We start from the raw sequence: 24,232 nt of genomic DNA, 5'->3' as shown, positions 1-24,232 counted from the left end.
CAGTTGCTGAGGATGCTTTCTCCTTTCTAGGTCGGTGGTGCAGGGGGTAGAGGCAGAAACTGTCCTGCCGTGGCCGCAGGAGCCGGTGGTGCTCTGCTGCCCCAGCAGCTGCTGAGAAAGCCAGGTCACGGAAGGATCCCGCAGAACTGTCTCGGGACCTGCGACAAACATCTCTGTGGAAAGAAGCACCCAGCTGGGTCATCCAGGAGCACAGCCTTGTCCTAACGGTTGCACTGTGGCTGTGCCCAGACAGGCCGGCCGGGCCGGCAGCCGCAGGGCAGGGAGAGCTGCCCAGCAGTGCTCTGAGGCTACAGGGCTCTGCAGGAGGAGTCAGCTGTGCAGGCTGAGCATGGGGTCCACGCTCCAGATTAAGAGAATGCACCTGCCAGAGAGGGAAGGGCCATGGGGAAGGAGCACTCCCCCGCCCCCGGCAGCACGGAGATGAACTAGCCCTTGCTGTGGCATCAGGGAGGACACCCAGGAAGGTGAAGTTGCCTCTGGCTGTCAGGGATGTTGTCCGTTCTTATAAGCTGTATCTGCCAGGGCAGGGTGCCAATGGCTGACTGGACCCTGTGTGACCCAAACTCCGTATCAAACCTAAGAGCAGTTGGCATCCCAGCAGCACCATGTCCCACACCCCTGAGGAGAACCTTCTCCCTGTCCAGGAACCTCTGGTGGGGTTGCAATGGGTGTTGCTACAGATGCATGAGCTCCCTTGCCCCATGTTCGTCAAACCAGCAACAGAGGCTTTCGTGGCTGGACACCCAATTAGTGGTGGAATCACATGGTCCTCTGCACTGTTGACTCAGGACTGTGCGTGCAGGTGTGCCCCGTGCAAAACTGGATCTTCATCAGGTTCTGGGGTTGGGCTCAGTCTGAGATACCCCCTGGCTTCGGAAGCAGCCAGGCTTCTCATACCATAGCTCTCAAGAGCAGACTGGCTGACCCAGATGTGAGAGCCCCTGCTCAGGAAGCCTGAAACCCCCCTCCTGCATCAGCGCAGTGAGACCCAGCAGCGGCTCCAGGCTGGGGCAAGGAGGCACATTGTCGGTGACAGCAGGGCCGGGTCCGCCCTGGCCCTGCTCACTGCTGCGGAGCCTCAGCAGCGTGGTAAGAGAAGCGGCAGCTGGTACTGGTGAGACAGGCTGAGGTTTCCGCGGAAGGGCGAGACCCTTACCTTCCCCTCAGCCCAGCCGTGGGACAGGCAGCCCTGGCAGCCAGCACTGCCCCAGGATTCAGTGGCAATAAGGCACCTGAGCTGCAGGAGGATTTCCCCGTTCATCCCCCATGGGCTCCCTCGGAGCTGAGGAAGGAGGAAAGGCTTCAAGGCAGGGCTCTTCTAGCCCTGAAGAGCTGGAGGGCATCGCATTGCTGGGCCTCAGATGTGTCGGTGGCATGTGGGGCTGCGGGTGCGTGGAGCTGGCGCGGGGCGCCAGGGCAGCCCCGGGGACAGCAGGGAGGCATCCTGCCTGCACCGGGCGGGGGGCAAGGGGGCTGTGGGCACGGGCTTCTCCTCACCCCAGGGCCAGCAAAGGCCGGGTCCCGGCCCGAGGCCCATGGGACGGGACGGGCTTTGCCTTCGGGGAGGGTGACAACCCGCCGCCGTGCGGAGCAGACCTCGGGGGCCGGGGGCACCGGGGCTGCCCGCTGCCCGGGGCGGGGCAGGGGAGGCAGCCGGGCCGGGAGCCCGGGGGCAGCGAACACGTCCCTCCCACCCCGGGGGAGCGCCGCCGGCCGCGGGCAGGGGCTGCGGGGGGCGAGGACGGACGGCCCCGGCCCCGGCCCCGGCCCGCGCACCAACCCGCCGGCGGGAGGGCGCACCCGGGGATGCTCCGGGGCTCTTCCCAGCCCGCCCCCCTCTCTGCCCCCTCCCGTGTCTCAGCACCGGCACCCGACCGGCTCCGACGGAGCCCGCGAGGCCCCCGCTGCTCCCCGCACAGCCACCGGCTCCGCGGGCCCCGGTACCGGCCCCGGCCGAGGGACGGGCGAGCCCCGGAGCCTCCCGCCGCCGCCGGCCGCCCGCCCTCCCTCCCCGGCCGCCGCCGCCCCTGCCCTTGTCCCCGGCCCTGTCACCGCTCCCGCCGGGGCGGGGGCCGCGGGGCGCTGCTGGCCGCGGCCGCCCGTCCCCGCAGCGCGGCCGCGCGGGCAGCCCCGCGGAGGAACGTCGCCTCGCTCCATAGAAAATAATTTATTGAAATCACAGCTATACATGGGCGGGCGCCCGCGGGCAGCGCGGCCCCGGCCCCGGCCCGGCTGACGGCCGGAGCCCGCGGGGGCCAGGCGGCCCGCGCTCCCCGCGGCACGGACAGACGGACACGCTGCCGTATATACAGAGTTTACACGGAATAAATAAGGGAGATGTACAGAGGGAGTGCGAGCGGGCGCCCGGGCCGCCCCCCGCCGCGTCGGGCCCCCCCGCTGCCGGCGGCCCGCCCGCCCCAGGGTCCGAGAGCCCCGACGGCGCTCAGGGCCGGGCGCCCTGCTCGATCTGCTGGTGCTGGCTGCGCACGGCGAAGCGGTTGACGTGCACCGGGATGGGCACCACGATCTTGGGGTTGCGGACGGGCTCGCCCGAGCGGTTGCTGACGTTGCCCGCCTTGATGCGTTTCCACTTGGCGCGGCGGTTCTGGAACCAGATCTTCACCTGCACCTCGCTCAGCTTCAAGGCGTGCGCGATCTGCGAGCGCTCCGTCAGGCTCAGGTACTTCTTGCAGTGGAACTCCTTCTCCAGCTCCAGCAGCTGCTCGCTGGTGAAGGCCGTGCGCCGCCGGCGGCTCTTGCCGGCCCCGGAGCCCGGCGGGGCCTGCTCGGCGGCGGGGCCGCCCTTGCCCTTGCCCTTGCCGCCCAGCGCGGCGGCGGCCGCCCCGTCCAGGAAGGGCTCCTCCTCGCTGTCGCCCGCCGAGCTCTCCTCCTCCCGCTCGCTGCACGGCGTCGCCGCCGACTTCACCTCCAGCTTCTCCTCGTCCGAGCTGTACGCCTTCCCGTCTGCGGGGCACACAGCGTCAGCGCCCGCCGGCGCGGCCCCCGCCCCGCCCCGCCCCGCCCGAGGGGCCCGTCCCCCCCCGCGCCCGCGGAGCCCCCGGAGCCGCGGCCTCGGCGCCCGGCGGGGCTCCCCCCGCGGCCCCTCCGCGGCGGCCGGGCCCCGCCGCAGCCCGGGGGCCGCCGGCGCTGCCTCCCGCGGGGGGAGCAGCTTCCCCGGCGCCCGCTGCGCGCTCGGCCCCGCCGCAGGCAGCGGCCCCCCGGGCAGCGGCGGCCGCCCCCGGCCCCGGCGCGGCCGCTCTCCGGGGCAGCGCCCGCGGAGCGTCCGCAGGCGCGCTGGGGTGTGAGCGGCCGCAGGAGCTGCCGCCAGCCCGTCCCACAGCCCGGCTGCAGCAGCATCGCTGCCCCGTTCCAGCGGAGCGCACAGGGCTTGTCCGCGCCGCCACGTCCGGAAAGAGTCTGCACAGCCCCGTCCCGTCCCGTCCCGTCCCGCCGCACCAGACCCTTGGTGCTGCTCACCGGAGAGGAGCCGGCCAAGAGGCGCTGAAGGACCGTCCTGGAAACAGCAGCCTGAGGCAGTTCCAGCCCGGCCAACCTCTGCGCAGGGCTCTACAGGCCAGGGGCTGTCCTGCTGCCAGCGCTCCCTCCCTGAGCCCAGGGTGCTGTAGTACAGCAGGGTCGCACAGCCGGGGAGCAAGGTGCTTAGGCAGCTGATGCCCGAGGCTTAGCTCCCCCCACCAGTCTGTGCAGAGGGGCAGGCCGGAGGCTGCCAACTCCCCCCGGCAGACAGGACCTCATCCCAGGCCACCCAGAGGGGAGGCAGCACTCAGACCGCCGCAGACACCTCTGTTACGTCCCCTGGAAGGATACTGATAGGGTATAGGGGTATGAATCTTCTTCTTAACGGTTTCTTGTGTCCCAAACTGCTGCCTGAATGATTAAACAGCCATGGAGCAAGGGAGGGCATGGGTGGGAGGCAGCGGGGAGGAAAGAGGCGTGGAAGCCAGTCCCTTCCTCGGTAGAAGGGCTCAAACAAAGGCCTCACAGGAGATCGAGCGAGAAGGTGCTCCCGGCCATAGCCAGGGGTCACGGAGGGAGAGGACCCCCAGCTATGCACAAGCAGATGAAGAAGCTTTTTTGTCATGCTGAGACTAGAAGCAAACGCTCCCAGCCTGACCCAACAGCAGGAATAGCTGCTGGAAGGAGCTGGTCCTGAAGCACTGCCACTCAATATAATCCTCCATGCAGAAGAAGAAGCAGCTGCTCTCCAAGCTTCTAAGCAGTGTCCAGGTACTGGCGTGTGCGCCCCGGGCCACTGGACCTCTGGACAGCTCACCTCACCTCAGTGGGAAAGGCAGAAGAGCCATCAGATGCCTGAAGGTGCAGGGTTGCACGTACACAAGCAGCAACTGCAAGAAACTGCTTGAGCCCAGGAGACATTTTTAGGAGCCTGGCTGCTGTGGAGCTCCCACATCCCTTGCCGGTCCTGCAGCAAGTCCGTGGCTTCCTGAGGGAGGGTGGATGGCTTTGGAGACCTGGAATCACCTCCCTGCTCTTCCTGCTTCATACAGCAGGTAAGAAACACCTCCATCTCTATTCTGCTGCAGAAGAATAGACAGTGACCTCTTTCTTCCTGAGGGTCAGGGGCGGGGGGGAGAAATCTCCCATATTCACAGGGGGTCTAGTAAAGACCCAGAGAATTTGTGCTTGTGGGGCTGAGGATTAGCAGCAGGCGGCACGGTGCACTTTGGCTGCCAGCGCACAGTCTCACGCAAGCACTCTGCCGAAGAAAAGAGCGTTCATTTCCGTGTACCACCTCCATCCGCCGGAGCACAAGGCCTGACAAGATACGAGAGCTCGCATGAAGGCGTCAGTGTCTTCACCAAGAGTACTCGTAGGTCCTGCCCTGACTCTGCCCTTCCCCAGCGACAGAGGACGGCACCCCAGCAGCCACACTGTCAGACAGTGCTGATCGGGCATCCGCTCGTGCAGGCCCAGACTGTGCCCCAAGAGACTGGAAGAAGGCTGAGCTGCCAAGTGCAACATGTCGCCTTGTAAAACAGGTACTGTCTCTGGGTACACTCTTCTTAACCAGACCCCAGATTGTAAATAGTCTCTTCCAGACTAACACGTCTCACATTTGTGTTGTATAAAAGGGCTGGGTTTGCAGTAGGGAACTCAGAACTGTGTCACGATGCAGTCTAAACCAGAGGTTTTCACAAAGAAAATCGGTATATTGGTCTGGTAGTCACCTAGTTTGTCCCCGTCGAGGAAGTAATGGAGGCAGGGGAACCCACCCATTTGGCGGGAGGGTGTACCGAGACTTTCAGAGGCCTTTGAACAGGGAGTGAAGCTGCCACAAAGCAAAGTATTGTGACTTTGAAAAGGCAACAAGGCGGCAGTGGACGAAGAATAGGACTGACCCATCAGCCCTTCACGAAGTCCCAGCTGCTCGTTGATCTTATCATGGACGTGGTAAGCATGGTGAGGAGAGCTGTGTGTCACAGGTGACAAAGTTATTCAAGCAGGATCAGGGGGACCCGGATCAGGAACGGGTGTTGTGACAGCCAGAAGAGCCCTGTGTTGGTAAGCACACAAGCGCTCTTGTGCTCACAGGGAACAACACGAAAGCTCACCCTGTCCCCGACTGAGCGTGCAGTTACTACCTCAACCCAAGAGAGGGTCTCAGACCACTGCCTGGATCTCGGTGGAGACTGCTACGGCTCAGGAGAGGTGTGGAGAGCTGGGGCTGTTGAGTACCTTTACGCCGGCGGTCACACTCTTTGTTGCAGCTGCAGCACCGAACCTCACTCCAAGCTTTGCTGCTTCTTACCACCAGTTTCCCTACGTGCCTCTCCCCTCTCAGGAAGTGCGGCAACTGCTGGAAGCAAGTTCAAAACACAGACTGTTGACTCCGCTGGCTGATCCAGCAAGCAACTGATCTTGTCTCCACAGACACCTGCATGATGGAGACACTAACGGAGCTTGGGGACAGAAATAGTCACTTTAGGGTATAATTCACTTGATGCCAGCAAAACAGACAAAAGGAGGCATTTCTTCTTCACGTGGTTCTTCGACAGATAAGAGATCTGTGGAACACCTTGCCCCAGGATGTGGCTGATGCCAAGTTTCTCTCTCCCTTCTGGTGGACTCCAGGGGAGACTAGATAAGGTCACAGAAGAGGAGTTGGTCAAAGGTTACTAAATATGCAGAAGCAACACCTGGCTCAGAAAGCCCCTGAAGTGCAGCTGGTTGGATGCTAGGGAAGTGTCATTTTAGAAAATACTGCACAGGTTGTGCTCTCTGACTCCTCCCTGGACAATTGCTTTTGGCCAGGGCATCAAGATAGGATGCTAGTGCAAACTGCGTTATAGCTTCTGATGCCTCCTTTTGACAGAAATCATCTTTCTCTCCTTTAATTGTGGAAAAAGCCCGCAGCAACCATTCTGGCTTTCATCTGAGATGGTTGGTAAAACAAACCCTATTGTCCATCTCCAAGGGCCTTGGCTGGTGCAGTCAGGAGAAACATTAGGTAAAAGAGAAGGTGGGCACATTTGGCCTGACAAATCCTCTTGGACCTGGGCAGAGCAGCCCACAGAGTCAGGTCCACATGGGCACATGCTTGTGCAGAAGGATAAGCATTCTTCATGGCTCCAGAGCAAGCACAGTGCTAAAAGACAGCTAATAGGCAGCAGCGAATGAACAGCGGTAGCAAGACATATTTCCTTCCATCAGATGAGCCAGTCACAACAGGGCAAGTCTTAGAGATAAGATTTCTCGGTATCAGAAGTGGCCACTGTCTGGGACAGTTCATATGAGTCCCTCGGGAGGAGAGAATGTGGGCTTAGCTATAGAGGAGCCACGGAGGGAGATCAAGCACAATGCAGTTCATCTCCCCGTAGCCTGGGAAGATGTGGTCATACAGACAGCTGGTTTTGGCCGGGGCAGTTCTGTCCCCGAGGAGACGTTCAGAGCAGAAGTGAGATCGCACTGGGCTTTTGACTCAGCACAGAGGCCTGGGAGCACCGGAGGAGCACCAAAGCCCCAGTAACCCACAAAGGCAGCGGGGAGGCAAAATGCCCTGGTTGTCCTGCTGAGGGATGAGGTTCAAGGGGTACCTGAGTGAGGGAAACAGTCTTCTGAGGGACGAACAAGGCAGGGCAAGGAAAAGACCCGGGCTTACCCAGGAGAGGCTAAAGGGGGGATGGAGAGCAAACAGCCAAGCACTGCAAGCAGCAGCAGAGATTTCTCAGCACGCATTGATGCCAGGAAGCCTGCGAGACAAAGGTGGATCTTGCGGGTGACCAGGGGAGACAGCTCTCAGGACAGGCCATCAGAGCAAGCCAGCAGTGGGCTTGTCTCAGTCTCGCTGTGGAAGGGACACCTCAAGCCCCGTGCTGCAGGAGCTGAGGTGGAAGAGAGCAAGGGCTGCAGCTGGCTGGGAAATACACAGCAACAAGTCACCGAGGCTGGTGCCTGCACACTCCGGGGAGCGCCCGCAGCTCTCAAAGGCGAGGGCCCCGCGGCCCCGCCACGGCCGCGGGAGCCGCCCCCGGCCAGCACCGAGCGGGGCCCCGGGAGCGCGGCCGCCGCCTGCCCGCGCCGTCGGGCAAAGCCGGTGCCGAGGCCGGGAGCGCGGCGGGCGCAGCCGCGCGGGGCAGCGGACCGAGAGGAAGGGGAGTGGGGCTCCGGGCGGGGCGGGGAGCGGGGCGGCCGCCTGGGCGCGGGAGCTGCCCCGCGCGGCGCGGGCTCGGAGCGCGGCAGCACGGTAACGCCGGGAGGGCGGCGGAGCCCGGCCCGGGGCGGGCCGCGGGCGAGCGGGGGAGCCCCCAGCCCCGCCGTCCGCCCGGGACGCGGCATCGTGCCGGGGACGAGGCGCAGCCCCGCGACACAGCGGCACCGACGGGACCGGGACCGGGACCGGGACCGGGACCGGGACGGGCGGGGGGGGGCTGCGCGCTGTCCGGCAGCCCGGGGCGGCGCGGCGCCCGGCTGCCGTCCGCCTTGCTCGCCCCGGGCCGGGTGCCAGGACCTCGGAGAGCTCCGCGCCGCCGGGCCGGCTGCGGCTCCGGGCGCCCGCGCCGCTCCCGTCCTGCCGGGCGGTCCGTGCCCCGCCGGGGCGGCCGCCCCGACCGGCGGCTCCCGCGGCTCTTCCGCCCCGCGGCCCGGGCACGGCGAGCGGAGTTTGCCTCCCGCCCGCCAAAGTTGCGGGCGCTGCGGAGCCAGCCCGGAACGGCGGGGAACCGGCCCGGTCCTCCCGGCCCGGCCCGACGGGACAGAGCGGGGGCGCAGCCGCGGGCAGGTCCCGCCGCCACGGCCCATCGCGGCCCCGCCGTCCTGCCCGCCGCGCCCCGGTCCCCAGCGCCCCCGGCTCCGTGGCTCCTGACCTGGCGAGCTCGGGGGCCCGCGGTGCCGCCCGCCCGTAGCCGCCGCCGGGGCAGCGGGGAGAGCCCGGGCAGGGGGCAGCCGGGCGGCGCTGCCCGCCGGGGGGCCCCTCGGGGCCGCGGGAGTCCCGGGCGAGGCGGGCCGGCGCCGCGCTTACCTGCCAGGCCGGGGAAGGGGTCCGGGAAGTGCAGCGGCGGCTCGGGCGGCCCCTTGTCGCGCCCCGGGGGCAGCTCCTCCGCCTCCAGCCCCTCGGCGCCCCGCCGGCAGCCGGCGTCGGGGTTCGCGCGCGGCGGGGGCAGCTCCTGCGGCGGGTAGAAGCCGTCGGGGGGCTCGGAGAAGCTGGGCAGGGCCGTGGTGAGCGCCACCATGGAGGGCACGGCCTGGCCCAGGCTGGCGCAGAAGGTGTTGGTGAGGCGGCCGGCGAAGGAGGCCAGCGGCGCCAGCGGCGGCAGCCCCGACTGCAGGGGCGCGTGGGACAGCGCCTGCGGCAGCACCAGCGGCCGGTACGGCATGAACATGGGGTACCCGGTGTAGAGCAGGTGCCCGGAGCGCGGCGGCGGCGTCCCGATGAGCGAGTCGATGGAGAAGGCGGTCCCCTGGCCGCTGGGTCTCTGCATGGCGAGCGGGCGCCGCCGGCTCAGCCGGCACCAACTTTCCGGCGAGCTCGGGCCGCCGCCAACTCGCCGCGCCGCCGCCGCCGCCGCCGCCGCCGCCGGGCCCCGCCGCTGCCGCGGCCCCGGCCCCGGCCCCGGCCCCGGCCCGCGCCCGCCGCCTCCCGTGGGCTCCGGCGCCCGGCGAGAGCTGCCGCCCGCCCGCCCGCTCGCTGGCTCGGCGCGGCGGAGTGGAAGCGCGCTCGGAGCCGCCCGCCCGCCCCGCCGCGGGGGGGCCGGGCCGGGCCGCGGAGGGGAGGGGAGGGGAGGGGAGGCGGGCGGGGGTGTCGCCCTCTGCTCTCATCCATCTTCCGCACATCACGGTCGAGTTCCTCCTTCAGCGCCCGCTCCGGCGGGGCAAGGCTCCCCGCTCCCCCCGGCGCGGCCGGCCCCTGGGAAGGCACCTCCCCCTCCCGCCTCATCAGCTGTTATTAATGGTGATTGATGATTAGCAATTACGGGGCCAGCACAAGGGCGCTTTTGTGGGGACGGGACGGGGCCGCGCCGCGCGGCGCATCCGTCCTCGGGCCGCCCCCGGGCCCGGGACAACGGCCGGGGCCGGCCGGGCCCGCTCCGCCCCGGCCCCGCCGCCTCCCGCAGCCGGCCCGCCCCGCCGCCTCTGACGGCTCCTGACGGCCGAGCCCGGCGGGGAGCGGCCTGGGGCCGCCGGCGCCGGGCGGGCTCGAGCGCCCCGACGGACCGGCCCTGGCCGGGCGCGGCCCCGCCGCTCCGGGACCGCCGTGCTGTGCCGGAAGACCGCCCGCCTTCGTCCCGGGCGCGGGGCGGGGGCCGCCGCCGGGCAGGGTCCGGCCTGCCCCCTTCCAGCCCCCGGAGCCGCGGCGGCGGGCTCGGAGCGGGGTCTCTGTGGGACGGACGGGCGAGGGCGCCGGGAGAGGCCGCGGGGCTGCCCGGAGACGCGCCGGGCCGGAGTGGGAACGGGGGCAGGGAGGCTTCCCCGGCCCCCCTTGCTGCTCCCCCGCGGCCCCGGCGCCGTGCACCGCGGGGCGGGGCGGGGGGGGCTCCCGGTGCCCGGCTCCGTCGGGCAGGACCAGGCAGGCGGCGCGGAGCCCCGGCTGAGCGGGGCCGCGGCCCGGGGCGCCGGGGGGAGCGCCTGCCCAGGCGGCTGCAGGCTGCCCGGGGCTGGGGGCCCCTCGGCTGACCCACGCGCGGCCGGGCTGGCTGACCCACCCGCGCCGCGCCGCAGCTGCACAAAGGCTCTGCCCCTCCCGCCCGCGCACTCGTCGTGTGTCAGACATGTGCCCCGGCCCGGTGGGCCCTCCCGCACATCGCTCCATCTGCAGAGAGAGTGAGACTGGCGCCAACCGAGCGCTCCCGAACTGCGGCCGGAGCTCCACGGCTCCGCCTTGGCCCACTGTGTGTCCTGGGGAGCGCGTCCTGGCCCCGCGTGGGGAGTCCCCTCGCTGCAGCGGGGTACTTCTCCCCCGCAGCTCGGCAATTCCGCTGTGATCCTGCCTACGGGGCGATGCTCACTGGGCCCGTGATATGCTGAACGCTGAGCAGACTAAAGCCCTGCTTCAGAAGAGAACCAGCACCGGGATTACCACGTAAAGCACTCGGAAGCTGAGAAATGCCAGAGCTGAAGCGTTTGCAGGGGCACAGCTCCACGCCAGCCCTTGAGCTGTCACCCAGGGGTAGTCCTCCTCTCGGGACCCCTGTGTGTTCCTGTCTGCACTCCCCCTGTGAGCAGGGGTGCAGTACCTCTGGCCCCTACGCAAATGCACAGCTTTCTCCACCCCCCCCCCCCCTCCTACTCCGTCCCCAAGGAGGTCTGGGGCACTGTTTTGCTGCAGCCTTGAATCATCTGTTTTATGGGGGACATGATAGTCCAGCCACGGAGCTGGACACTTGAATCCTGGGTGGAGCATGTACATGAGGCCAAATGGGTCCGCCGGGCTGACAGTGGGGTACGCAGCCTTCCTCCGCTGAACAGGCACAGCCCCGATCCCCGGGATCCAGCTATGACATCAGTACCAAGGGCCTGCACAGAGCCTCCTCTTTCTTTCATCGCTTTTATGCCTTTCGCTGTGGCACATCCTTGCAGTCTCAAGGAAATACCCCTCCGCAGCGAGAGCTGCCCTACCCCCAGCCAGGGAAAAAGAGGTGTGGAGAAGTCGATGTTAAAATAATCATCCAGACTCAAATATTGAATGGTAAAACCGAGGCCCGGCAAGAGGGATCCCTCTCAGCACTCTGATGCAGACAGCTCCCACTAACCGACGGCCCTTGGATCACCGAGGAAGAGCCGCGCGTGTTTGTCGGGCATGGGCCATTCAGCCCCTAGTCTAGGATGAGGGCCCAGATTTGAGGCTGGGAAGGAGGCTGGCAGTGACCAGCTTTTGGATGAATCCCACCTTAGGAATCAGCTGTGACATGGTAAGGGGCACGCTCAAGGTCCACGGGTCAGCGTCCATGTTCTATCTGTCCTTGGCCCAGCTCTCCTGTCTTATCCACCAAATCCTCTGTGGGAAAGGAACCTTCAGGTTGGAGGCATCTTCATGCACGCAGCTTGGGTTCATTCCACTGCTATCAAAGCACGTTAGACCATGGAGAAAATGAAAACACAGCTATGTGTAAGTTACGGGATCTCAAGGCCTGTACTCAAAAGGGTCCAAATCAAGGCCATGCAAGCAACCTCCTAACTCCTGAGCAATTGCAATCTGATCGGTTGTTCAATGAACCTTTTACATGTAACCCTCAACCCACACCTCACACCCTCACATAAGTTAGCAAGATATTTGAGAGCAACAGCAACTGCTATCTTCAGCGACCTGCTGGGGAAACTGAGAAAGCTGGGGAAAGAACTACAGCTCCCACAAGGAAGGATGACGGCCCCTGCCCAAAGCAGCAGGTCCTTCCTGAACCCAGTGACACAAGCTCCCATACCGACCTCTGCAAACCAATAGCTTGCACCCTGCAAGTTCCTACGTGTGTCTCCAAGATTAAGGTTCTGCTTACCTGATCGTACACTTGCATCACCTGCAGCCCCTGTCTCTCTTCAAACACTGAGTCTCGGCTCAATGCCAGGAGCAGCAAGGGCCGGCTGCTCCGACAGGGAAGGGAAGCCAGGAAGCAAGAGTTGCAGCAAGGCAGGCAGGGCAGTGCTTTCTCTGACAAGGGCGCAGTCCCGCAGGACTCAGGGAAGGCAAGCAGAGCAGACGTGGTGACAGTAGCCAGGTCACCAATAGTCCGGTGATCACCCAGCAAGTCCCGCTCTCCAAGTGGTGAGGCAGGTCCAAGGCCAAGAGCCTGAGCTTAAAAGCAGCTCCTCAGCCAAAGAGGGGCAGGGTCTTGCTGAGGTTCCCCAAGGCCAGACAGCTGCCTCACGTAAGTTGGCCCTGGCCCCAAAGAGCCGAACCCCCAGGAGGAGGGGAATGCGCTCGGGGCCCTGACAGCTTACTCCACTCGGGTTTACTTTGTCTCATGAGACTTTGCAGTAAAGTAAGGTAGAAATTCATTTGCCATATTGTAAAGCAAAGACCCAGAGAAGAAAAGGTTGAAGGACTGGGGAAAAAAAAGGGTTGCAAGCAAAATAAAGCAAATATTGTACTATTATACCCTAGTGCGTACATTGAACAAGACACAGATGGAGAGCTCCCACAGCCACCATCCTTGCAGGGTGAGCCAAACTGGAAGGGTGAGGGTCCAGGCTGCACACGATAACTCTACCACCCCTTAAACCTCCAGGGGCTTTCCCAATTTCTGTAGCCTATATCTAATCCTCTACAGTTTCTCACTGTCTAGTGGAAATGCAGTTTCCATGGCTTCCACTTGAGGCTCAGACCTCCGCTGTTCCGTGTGCTCCCTGGGTGTTTCTCCCTCCCCACACGCCTTCTCTGCGGGGAGCCACTCTATTCCGCTTTATCGGGCTCCATCCCCCACTCGCAAGTAGCTGGCATGTTCCCTTAACGCGCCTGGAGATACACCATCCAACACACCAGGTACATGAGGAACATTAATTGTACGTGCAATCTGTAAAGCCCCTGGTCTCATTGCACTCTCAGCCGTTGACAGAGACCTCTCAGGACCTTGCTGGGTACATTATCAGACATTGAGCTAAAAAAGAGTCTCAGGAGGAGACCTGCTCTCTCCTTTCCGTTTTGGGGTTGCTGGGTCACAGGTCCATGTTTATCAGCCTCAGCACTTGGTCCCGAGTCTCACCGGGCTGGGCCCCGAGCACTGAGTTCAAGTCCAGTCTCTGCAAGCAGTGCCCTTGTGCGATTGCAGACCAGCCTGTCCTGTCTCCCCCAGCATGTCACTGCCTGAGCTCGCCCTCCTTCCTCCGTCTGCCTGTGCTTCCCACCCCTCTTCTTGTCCGTTTTCCGCATTAGAACTGCTGAAGCTTCTTCCTCCTTTTCTGTTCCTTGCTGCAGACACGTGAGCATGGAAAAAAACCCGTTTGCTTGCATTTCTGGAGTCAGTAGGCAAGGCTGGAAGGTGTCCTGCTCAACACTTGATGCTGGACACAGTGTCTATGCTCAAACGATACATGGCCTGTCCGGTCAGCACGGAGGGTCCGGCGTAACTTCAAACTGCTCAGCATGGGCAGACGCTTCCTGGGAGAAAACAATCAGCCTCTAAAAATGCCCTTGCTTGGTACATGCAAAATGGGGTCCTCAGAGGCTGGTAATTTAGGAAAAGTCGATCCCGAGCTATCGGGCAGAAGAAGACCAGCTCTCCTTCCTGCCCTGTAGCTGCTGCTCCAAGGTGGGGCATCTAGAGCATATTCCTGGTACACAGGCTGTTGGTTAAGTAGAGGCCAATTAATTTTTGCTTTAGCTGTAACGGGAAAAGTTTAGTCTGAGACACGCACACAGCATGGCAAACCGCAACCGCAACAGTTAAAGTTTAATAACTGACTGGCGAATGAAAACAGGTCTTTCTAATGGAAACTGCTATGCAACCTTAACTTTATGCCTCCACCTGCTCCACTTACAATCTCTACACAGAATCTAGCACAACAGGACTAAATCTAGTCACGGCCTCTAGGCATTCCTGCAATGTAGCTATTAAACATAATAAAAGCAAGGGTAACGTTGCAAAATTATTTACGCAGAGTTGGGAAAGTCTAGAGAATGGGCTGGCTGTGATGTTGTGTTAACGGAAGCTAGGTTCATATCGGGCACATACTCTGCTATTGGACTATACCCATGAAGTGGCCCAAGTGAAACAAACCTGGCTTGAGCCATCGGGCTCCGTGGGCACACTCAGCCTGGTGGGTAACAGCTAATGTGCAAGTCCTGCCCCAGCAGGCAACCTGGGTGCCAGGAGCACCTGGGTGCTTACATCTGGCCTCTGCAAATACAGTCCCACAGGCTTTCAGCCCACTGTCGAGCTGCCCCATGTGATTCTGCTTCAGCTTCCTACAGCAAAACCTGTCTGCAGCAGCTGAGGAGACACCCTCTCATGCCTGGGGAACATATTTTAGAACTAGCCCTGGAAGAGCTGTAGCTGGAGCAAGAAGAATCCAGGATCCTCAATAACAGAAAGAGCATTCCCAGGGAATGCTAGGGAAGTGATCGTGCCCCTGTACTCGGCGCTGGTGAGGCCATACTTCGAATCCTGTGTTCAGTTTTGGGCCCCTCACTCCAAGAAGGACATTGAGGTGCTGGAGCGTGTCCAGAGAAGGGCGACGGAGCTGGTGAGGGGTCTGGAGCACAAGTCTGATGAGGAGCGGCTGAGGGAGCTGGGGTTGTTCAGTCTGGAGAAGAGGAGGCTGAGGGGAGACCTCATCGCTCTCTACAACTGCCTGAAAGGGGGTTGTGGTGAGGTGGGTGTTGGTCTCTTCTCCCAAGGGACAAGCGACAGAACAAGAGGAAATGGCCTCAAGTTGCACCAGGGGAGGTTTAGGCTGAATATTAGGAAAAATTTATTTACTGAAAGAGTGATCAAGCATTGGAAGAGGCTGCCCAGGGAGGTGGTGGAGTTACCATCACTGGAGGTGTTCAAGGAATGTGTGGATGTGGTGCTGCAGGACGTGGTTTAGTGGGCATGATGGTGTTGGGTTGATGGTTGGACTTGATGATCTTACAGGTCTTTTCCAACCTTAACGATTCTATGATTCTGTGAAAATGTTCTTAGAGCTCATTAGCAACAGCATTGACATGACAGAGCTAGCTCACCCCCCCCGTGACTACCAGTAACGTGGGATCCTTCGCACGCCACCTTGCCTCCCTGCTGCCTTTCAGCATAAGCTCGGAGTCATCCTCAACGGACGACAGTTTAGCCAGCCCAGAGGAAGGCAGCCACGCTGGCCCTTGCCAGGCAAGTCCATGAGCAGCTCAACCTCAGGCAGGACCCAGGATGAATTTGTGCAGATTCTGTGGGCAGCGTGGCTGTCTGCTACTGGGGTCCCCTGGGACAGGGGCGAAGACACAGTGCTGGGAGCTGGGAGCTTCACCACCTAAACCTGGTACTAGACATAGCCCCAGCAGCAAATGTTGCTGCTCCCCCAGACCTGTTGGCAGGTCCCCGAGACCCCGTGCCCTGCAGGAACAGGCTGCTCAGCAGACGCAGAGCCGTGAGCATGGGGATGCAGGCAAATTACCAAGGTAGTAGGATCTGCAGGCAAGCTGCTGGCAGTGATTATAGTGATTATACATCCCGGGTAATATGTTGCACTTATCCTGCTCCAGCCTGCTTGAGGAGCAGCAACGCACAAACAGAGTAAGTACAGAGGGGTCAGCCTGATGGGACAGGTCACAGGCACCACTTCAGCTGGAAGCTGGGTTGAGCCCTTCAGCCCACTCGCAATACAGATGAGAGTTCACCTTGGAAGATGGCACTGTTCCCTGACTTGTCTGCACCTGGCAAGTGTCTCTCATTGTCATTTCTTTACTCCTGGATAAGGTAGGAGCCTTTCACACACCTCTTTGAGGATTGTTCTGTTTAGGAGAGCTAACACCTCCTTCACTCCTGCGTTTTGATCCTGCTCTGGGAGAGTGATATTAGCCAAACACTTCAAATAATTTACTGGGCTCCCGAGGCACAGGGCTGGCTTATATTGGCACCATTGAGGTACTGTCGCATTTCCATTCTGGCACTGGGTGCTGCTGAAAGTTCTTGGTTTCTTTTGGCTTGTGTTTGTACAGCAGACCAAGACTGGGCATGCTTGGCAACATTCCCAAAGCAATGCCCACACTTGCAAAGCTGTCTTCAGTTCCTCTGGATAAGGTCTCCTAGGAGCATCAACATGTCCATTCCATCTAGCTCCTCAACTGCAGCATGGCTGTTCCCCACGGTGATCACAGACATTGTTCAGGAAGCATAACTGGCATCAGACAGAGAGAGAGAGAATGGGGAGAAGAGAGAAAGAGAAGGACAGAACGAGAGAAAGAAAGCCAAGCAAGTGTGAGATCTCCAGAGGGAAACCATCACTGGAAAGTCATCAGCTTCATGAAAAGAAAACTGCTCAGGGCAGTGCAGAGTCCTCAGCAGGCTGGGACCCAGTTTGTAAGATGGCCTGCCTGGCACATTGTCAGCCCCTGGCTGCAAGAAAGGGGTGAGGGGACAGGAATATCACTGCATAATGTGCCCTTTGGAGGTCACCAAGGAGGCTTTGCAAGGGGGCGATGCCAGAGGACAGATGCACCCAAGCGCTAAGGTTGTGCACGTTGCCGTCAGCCAACATAGGTCTATCTGGCCCATGAGCAGATGGTCTCTTCCAGGAGCCAGGCCTGATACCTCTTGCACTTGTAGCGTAGAAGCAGCTCTCCCCAAGTGCACTGCTCTGCCCCAGCAGTTACATGAGCATGCCATGACATCCGTCATCCGCAGGTCACTATATGGACGTGTGTTTCACGACTACCTGACAGAAGCAAAGAGCCTATAAGAAGAGGTGATGTTCTCAGAGTGCAGGATGCAGGATTCAGAGCAGAACGGGTTGTGCAACACAATCCACAACACAGGCTGGTACATGAGTAATGCTGATACACCTGTCTTCAGCTGGCAATAGAGTACTTACTGGCTTATCACAAGATGCAGTGGCCTTAATTTCTACAGCACCATCATCTAGAGTGGACTCAGTGTACAAGAACAGTCCTGCTAGTCCTGGGTCCTGCATTACGAAGAAGAGGGCTCTCTTTGTTCAGTCACAGAATCACAGACTGGTGGAGGCTGGAAGGGACCTCTCGAGGTCATCTTGTCCAACCCCCCTGCTCAAGCAGGGTCACCTACAGCCAGTTGCCCAGGACTGCTGCCAGACAGGTTTTGAATATCTCCAAGGAGGGAGATTCAACAAACTCTTTGGGCAACATGTCCCAGTGCTCGGTCTCCCTCACAGTGAAAACGTGTTTCCTCATGTTCAGACAGAGCCTTCTGGGTTTCAGTTTGTGCCCATTACCTCTGGTCCTGTCACTGGGCACCATCAAAAACAGCCTGGCTCCATCTTCTTTGCACCCTCCCTTCAGGTATTTATATACGCTGATGAAATCCCCCTGAGCCTTCTTTTCACCGGGCTGAACAGTCCCAGCTCTCTCAGCCTTTCCTCACAGGACAGGTGCTTCAGGTAATTTTTCCATGGCTAGATACTGTTATTTTGTCACCACTCAGTTTTCTCTTCTTCAGAATATACAGCTCCAGGTCCTTGAGGCTCTTTTTGTTGATCATTTTCTTGTCTTCTTACCATTCTTGATGTCCTCTGCCCCCACCGCAGACCCACTACGCTGTGGTCATCGCACCTCCGGAAGAGAAGACCAAAGTAGCACTTTTTTGCAGATCGGGTTCTGATCCATGCATGCCATGACAGCTATGCCTTTTCTGTGCAGCATGTGGCTGGTCATGGGCAGTACGTGGCATGTTTGTTCCTGCACATCTCAGCTTGCACCATCGCTGGCAGGTCAGGCCCCAGTAAGGTTTTGCAGCTGGGCTCCGCTGGTTCTAGGGGAGAACCTGGTATTTGGCCTGCTGGCCTTAGCTGCAGCTGGGGCCGCAACCCCAACCAGCACAGTGTCTTCTGCAGATTAAATAAGGCTAATGTCTATTCCTTCATGCAAGTCTTTAACAACTCTAGAAGAGTGCTAGATGCAGGACAGACCTCCAGGTAACACCCTCTATGCATTGCTGCGGTTTGACTACTGATAACTAACTCTGAATAGGGTTTTCTGACTAGTTATGCTCTCACCTAATAGTAGTTCACTCTCTACTGTCTTTTCTGAATTTCCTTCTGAGAACATCATGTGAAAGAGCATGAAATTAAGACATTTAAGACACACAACATCTGCTCCTTCTGTCCCTTTCCCACAGGCCCTTTGGCCTGATACAGAAGGAAGTAAGGTTGGTCTGACCAACTTTGCATGTGTCCAGGCACTTACGAATTCATACAATCACAGAATGGTTTGGGTTGGAAGGGACCTTTCAAGGTCATCTAGTCCAACCCCCCTGCCACGAACAGGGACATCTTCAACTAATCAGGTTGCTCAGAGCCCCGTCCAACCTGACCTTGAATGTGTCCAGGGATGGGGCATTGACCACCTCTCTGGGCAACCTGTGCCACTGTTTCACCACCCCCAGTGTAAAAAAATTTCTTCCTTATATCTAGTCTGAATCTACTCTCTTTTAGTTTAAAGCCATTACACCTTGTCCTATCACAAAAGGCCCTACTAAAAAGTTTGTCCCCACCGTTCTTACAGGCCCCCTTTAAGTACTGAAAGGCGGCAATAAGGTCTCCCCTGAGCCTTCTCTTCTCCAGGCTGAACAACCCCGACTCTCTCAGCCTTACTTTCCAGGAATCGAAGAAGGCTGTCCAGGCACAGGGCCGAATTTAAGAAGTCATAGGCTACTATCAAACACGTGCTTGTGTTTGGCCCAAGCCCACGTGGCTCAGAAGCCCAAGGGACGCCTTGCAGCTAGGAGCACAGTGCTTGGAGGCGGGTGGGTGGCGCGGACGTGAGCAGCATCGCTGACACCTGGTGAGGAGCCAGAGGAACGGAGCGGGGGCTGACAGGCCCCGGAAAGTGCTTTTGAGCAAAAGGGGTGTGCTCCCCCAGGTTTCACCTGCAGAACGTGGTACCTCAGGAGCATCAGCATCTGCTGCAGCGCATCTGGATGGAAACAGAAGTGCAGGAAGGATTTGGAGTCATGTTCCTAACGGTGAAGTGCCAGAAGCACTTGGCACTGGGAGAGCTGCTGTAGGGTCAAATCAGCCACTGGAGTGAGCCCAGCAGAGCTCTGCACGGGGCTGCACAAAGAGCGGCTGTGTTGCTGCGTGGGGTTGCAGCTTAGGGCAAACACTGAGGCTCCTACTGCCATGAGTCAGAGATCTGATATGAGGCAGAGATCCCTCCTCAGGTGGGATCACTGCTACACAACTTAGACACCCACAAGTCTATGGGGCCGGATGGGATCCACCCAAAGGTACTGAGGGAGCTGGCGAAGTGCTCACCGAGCCACTTTCCATCATCTACCAGCAGTCCTGGCTAACTGGGGAGGTCCCAGTCGACTGGAAGTTAGCAAATGTGATGTCCAACTACAAGAAGGGCTGGAAGGAGGATCCAGAGAACTACAGGCCTGTCAGCCGGACCTCGGTGCCAGGGAAGGTTATGGAGAGGTTCATCTTGAGTGCCATCATGTGGCACGTACAGGACAACCAGGCGATCAGGCCCAGCCAGCATGGGGTTATGAAAAGCAGGTCCTGCCTGACTAACCTGGTCTCCTTCTGTGACAAGGTCACCCACGGAGTGGATGAGGGAGAGGCTGTGGATGCTGTCTGCCTGGACTTTACTAAAGACTTTGACACCGTTTCCCACAGCATTCTCCTGGAGAAACTGGCTGCTCATGGCTTGGACGGAGGCACTCTTCACTGGGTGAACAACTGGCTGGGTGGCCGGGCCCAAAGGGCTGTGGTGAATGGAGTGAAATCCAGTTGGCGGCCGGTCACAAGAGGTGTTCCCCAGGGCTCAGTACTGGGGCCAGTCTTGTTTAATATCTTTATCGATGATCTGGGCGAGGGGATCTGGGCGAGGGCACCCTCAGCAAGTTTGCAGACGACACCAAGTTGGGCGGGAGTGTTGATCTGCTGGAGGGCAGGAAGGCTCTGCAGAGGGATCTGGACAGGCTGGATCCATGGGCCGAGGCCAATTGCGTGAGGTTCAACAAGGCCAAGTGCCGGGTCCTGCACTTGGGTCACAACAACCCCACGCAACGCTACAGGCTTGGGGACGAGTGGCTGGAAAGCTCCCCCGCAGAAAAGGGCCTGGGGGTGTTGGTCGACAGCCGGCTGAAGATGAGCCAGCAGTGTGCCCAGGTGGCCAAGAAGGCCAACGGCATCCTGGCCTGTATCAGAAATGGTATGGCCAGCAGGAGTAGGGAGGGGATCGTGCCCCTGTACTCGGCGCTGGTGAGGCCGCACCTCGAATGCTGTGTTCAGTTTTGGGCCCCTCACTACAAGAAGGATATTGAGGTGCTGGAGCGTGTCCAGAGAAGGGCGACGGAGCTGGTGAGGGGTCTGGAGCACAAGTCTGATGAGGAGCGGCTGAGGGAGCTGGGGTTGTTCAGTCTGGAGAAGAGGAGGCTGAGGGGAGACCTCATCACTCTCTACAACTGCCTGAAAGGGGGTTGTGGTGAGGTGGGTGCTGGTCTCTTCTCCCAAGTGACAAGTGATAGGACAAGAGGAAATGGCCTCAAGTTGCGCCAGGGGAGGTTCAGGCTGGATATTAGGAAAAACTTCCTCACTGAAATGGTTGCAAGACACTGGAACAGGCTGCCCAGGGAGGTGGTTGAGTCCCCATCCCTGGAGGTATTTAAAAGCCGTGTGGATGAGGCGCTGAGGGACAGGGTTTCGTGGTGGACTTGGTAGTGTTAGGTTTACAAGGATCTGAAAGGGCTTTTCCAACCTAAATGATTCTGTGATTCTATGATTCTAAGTGTCATGGGGCAGCTCTGTGAGGTCCTCCTGTGCTGGCAGACTGGTGAGAGGAGGGAGTTTGCCTTTGTGTGTCACATCCAGCCTTGAGGTCCTTTGGGGATCCACAAACACCGCCGAGTCCCACAGGGTGCTCAGTGCTTCCAAACGGCTGAAGTCTCAAAGCTAAAGCTTGTGAGAGAAGTTGAATTAAGAGCAAATATTTAAATAAAATTGTAAACTAGGATCACCATTTATTTCTGATTGTCTTTTTCAGAAACCAGCACGGGCAGCAAATCCAGAGCAAGGAAGCTGACAGAGCGAGTACAAACCAGTAGTTACGAAACGCAGGAAACTGAGGGGAAGTCAGAGACATCAATGAGGTATCAGTGAAGTGACAGCGCTATTAAGGGACACATGAAGCTGTTTCATCACCCTGGGGCCAAACACAGCCCCAGTGGTGACAGAAGCCAGTTGTAGAGCAGTGTGGAAGAGTGACAAGACCATGGATCATTGGTCTGTAATTAAGCAGTCTGATCTCTTTGGGAGTTGGGCTAAGCACCATGCAGGATGAATTATGGTCTGGGCTGGGGCAGATCTTCTGGTGATTTTTAAAAAAGGCAGAGATGAGAAATCTACATCCACCATGATAAGCTATTCTAAGATGCAATTAACTAGTAGATTAATTACCCTTGCTATTAAAAATGTGTCTCATTTCTAATATGTGTTTGCCCAGCTTTAATTTCCATCCACCGGATCTAGTTTTACCTCTAAGCGTCAGTCAGAAGAACTGGCAATGCTGAATAAACTCCGCAGCCTGCCCCTCAGAAAGTTCCCTAAGGCGCAGCTGAGGACCAGCAACGGATGCCAGCACGGCAAAGGAGGGTGTCTTTAGCCCGCGTGCCCGCAGTGCTTCATGGAAGAGTGCTGTCAACGCTTCCTGCCCTCTAAATCCAGGACTAAAGAACTGGGGCCTACAACTGCACACAGGACTCCGAAGATGGTGTGTCCAACCACCACCTCCCCGAAATTCCCGCTGCCAGGAATCAGTGGCAATCCATAACTCACTCATGGCTCTTCTCTGAACCCTCTCCAATTTCCCAATTGTTTCGAAATGTCAACCCCAGAAGCAGAAATCCAAAGAACTGCACTCGCTGGGCACCTGCCCCAGGTTTCTGTGTGTACACATGCGTTCTGCGTAATGAAAACCAAGAACTCAATAAATATTTCTGCTCTGTATTTGAAACAACGAGGGATAATATTGGTATTTTACAGTGGTAATGAAATACTTTCTATTCCATCAGTAGTTAAGGAAGATGCTAAAGAGAACCTGTCTAAGCAACAATTTTTATAATCTGCAGGAGGATAACTTACATCCAAGAGCATTTAACTGGTTGATGAGTTCACTGAACCATTGTTTTTTTTCTTTATAACAAATCACGGCACACTGGGGAACTTAAGATAACTGGGGGGAAAAAAATCCAATGTCTTGCCGGTATTTAAATGTGTTCACATGGATATCCCAGAAACTACAGAGCAGTTAGTTCAACATACACTCCAAGCAATCACAGACAAGCAGCCAAAGGATGACCTGGGTAAATTAGTAAAAGCTAGAACCCAAATTACTGTAATTCAAATTAATGTCATTTGAAACATTTGAAACTTTCAAATGATTTTTTACAATGTTTGTAATTCTACAAGTCTGATAGCGCTAACTACGTAGATATGGCATGCTTAGACTCCTGTAAGTCATTTGACTTAGTTCTGCATGACATTCTAATAAGAAAAATTAGCTGTATGCTGCAGTCAGTGTGATCAGTATTAACAGGGTTGAAAGAACTGGGTATCTGAGAAGACTTATTCTATATAGCCATTTGACAGATGTATTTCTAATTGTATTCTATTCAGGTATCAATGCTGTATGTTATTAGCAATCAGGGAGAAAATAAAAAACAATTGTTGGTAAAATTATTGGGGTAGATAAAAACGAATTGTTGGGATGGTAAAAGTAACAGGTGGCACTTGCCCAAGACAACCTAATCTGGATTGCTTGGGCCCCTCACTCCAAGAAGGACATTGAGGTGCTGGACCATGTCCAGAGAAGGGCGACGAAGCTGGTGAGGGGTCTGGAGCACAAGTCTGATGAGGAGCGGCTGAGGGAGCTGGGGTTGTTCAGTCTGGAGAAGAGGAGGCTGAGGGGAGACCTCATCGCTCCCTACAACTACCTGAAAGGGGGTTGTGGTGAGGTGGGTGTTCGTCTCTTCTCCCAAGTGATGAGTGATAGGACAAGAGGAAATGGCCTCAAGTTGCGCCAGGGGAGGTTCAGGCTGGATATTGGGAAAAATTTCTTTACTGAGAGAGTGGTGAAGCATTGGAAGAGGCTGCCCAGGGAGGTGGTGGAGTCACCATCACTGGAGGTGTTCAAAAAACATGTAGACATGGCACTGCGGGATGTGGTTTAGTGGGCATGGTGGTGTTGGGTTGATGGTTGGGCTTGATGATCTTAAAGGTCTTTTCCAACCTTAGTGATTCTGTGATTCTGTGACTCTGTGCTTGAAACACCACGTTCATGAAAAACCTGTTTTGTTACGTCTAAGTATAAGGTGCAAGATATAAGAAAGAAGAATGTGAGCTTCATTTTCAAACAGGGATGGCAATCCTGGACAGTAATGAGTCTGAAAAACATTTAGAGGTTGCAACATATGCCGTCTGACCACAAAACGTGCTGAATGGGAGGGCATCGCTGCCAAGGCTGTCCTCCTCCTGGACTGTGTAAATAATCAAGTAACGTCAAATATGAATCTAAAGCTCCTGAGGCATTTGTGTAGATCTCACATCCACAAGGATAAGAATAACTCTTATGCAATCATAGCACAACACATTTTGAATGTTGTGTGCAGTTCTAGTCCCTTCATCTCAAAGTGATGCACTAGGATCAGTAAAGGGACAGAGAAAGCCTGTGATGGTGGTTAAGGGTTGGGTGACAGCTTCCGCACAGGGAATGACACAGCTGAATAGAATTCCAGCTGGAGTAAGGAGAGAAATGACAGGGATCTATACAGTTTTGAATAATATGATGAAGAGGAACAGACTATAGCTGCCCACATATTCTTAGAATACAAGAGTTAAAGGGCATCAAATGAAATGAGAAGGTGGCAGCATAAAGACAAATAAAAGGAGGTGATCAACACAATCTGCAATGAAGTTATCCTTGCCACAAGGATATCAGAATGCTCAAACATACATGGGTCCAAAAGTGATCGGTCAAATTTATGGAAGAAAAAAAAAATCTCTCTACATCTGCTAAATACAAAGATGCCCTTTTGACTCAAAAGTACCTGAAATGGAATTTACAGAGCTC

General features: G+C 58.2%; 1 protein-coding gene across 1 annotated transcript; it reads right to left on the bottom strand.

The window, feature by feature from the left end:
• Window positions 1-2,464: 2,464 nt before the first annotated feature.
• On the bottom strand, window positions 2,465-9,322 carry GBX1 (gastrulation brain homeobox 1). The gene is given in 3 exon segments (XM_059818999.1): window positions 2,465-2,985; window positions 8,522-9,277; window positions 9,280-9,322. Coding segments are annotated over 3 exon segments (1,320 nt in total).
• Between the last annotated feature and the right edge of the window lie 14,910 nt (window positions 9,323-24,232).

This window comes from Gavia stellata, chromosome 6, assembly GCF_030936135.1.
Source record: "Gavia stellata isolate bGavSte3 chromosome 6, bGavSte3.hap2, whole genome shotgun sequence".
In the NCBI taxonomy this organism is placed as follows: domain Eukaryota; kingdom Metazoa; phylum Chordata; class Aves; order Gaviiformes; family Gaviidae; genus Gavia; species Gavia stellata.
Note: the sequence above shows the minus strand (reverse complement) of the source record. Positions and strands in the feature narration are given on the sequence as shown.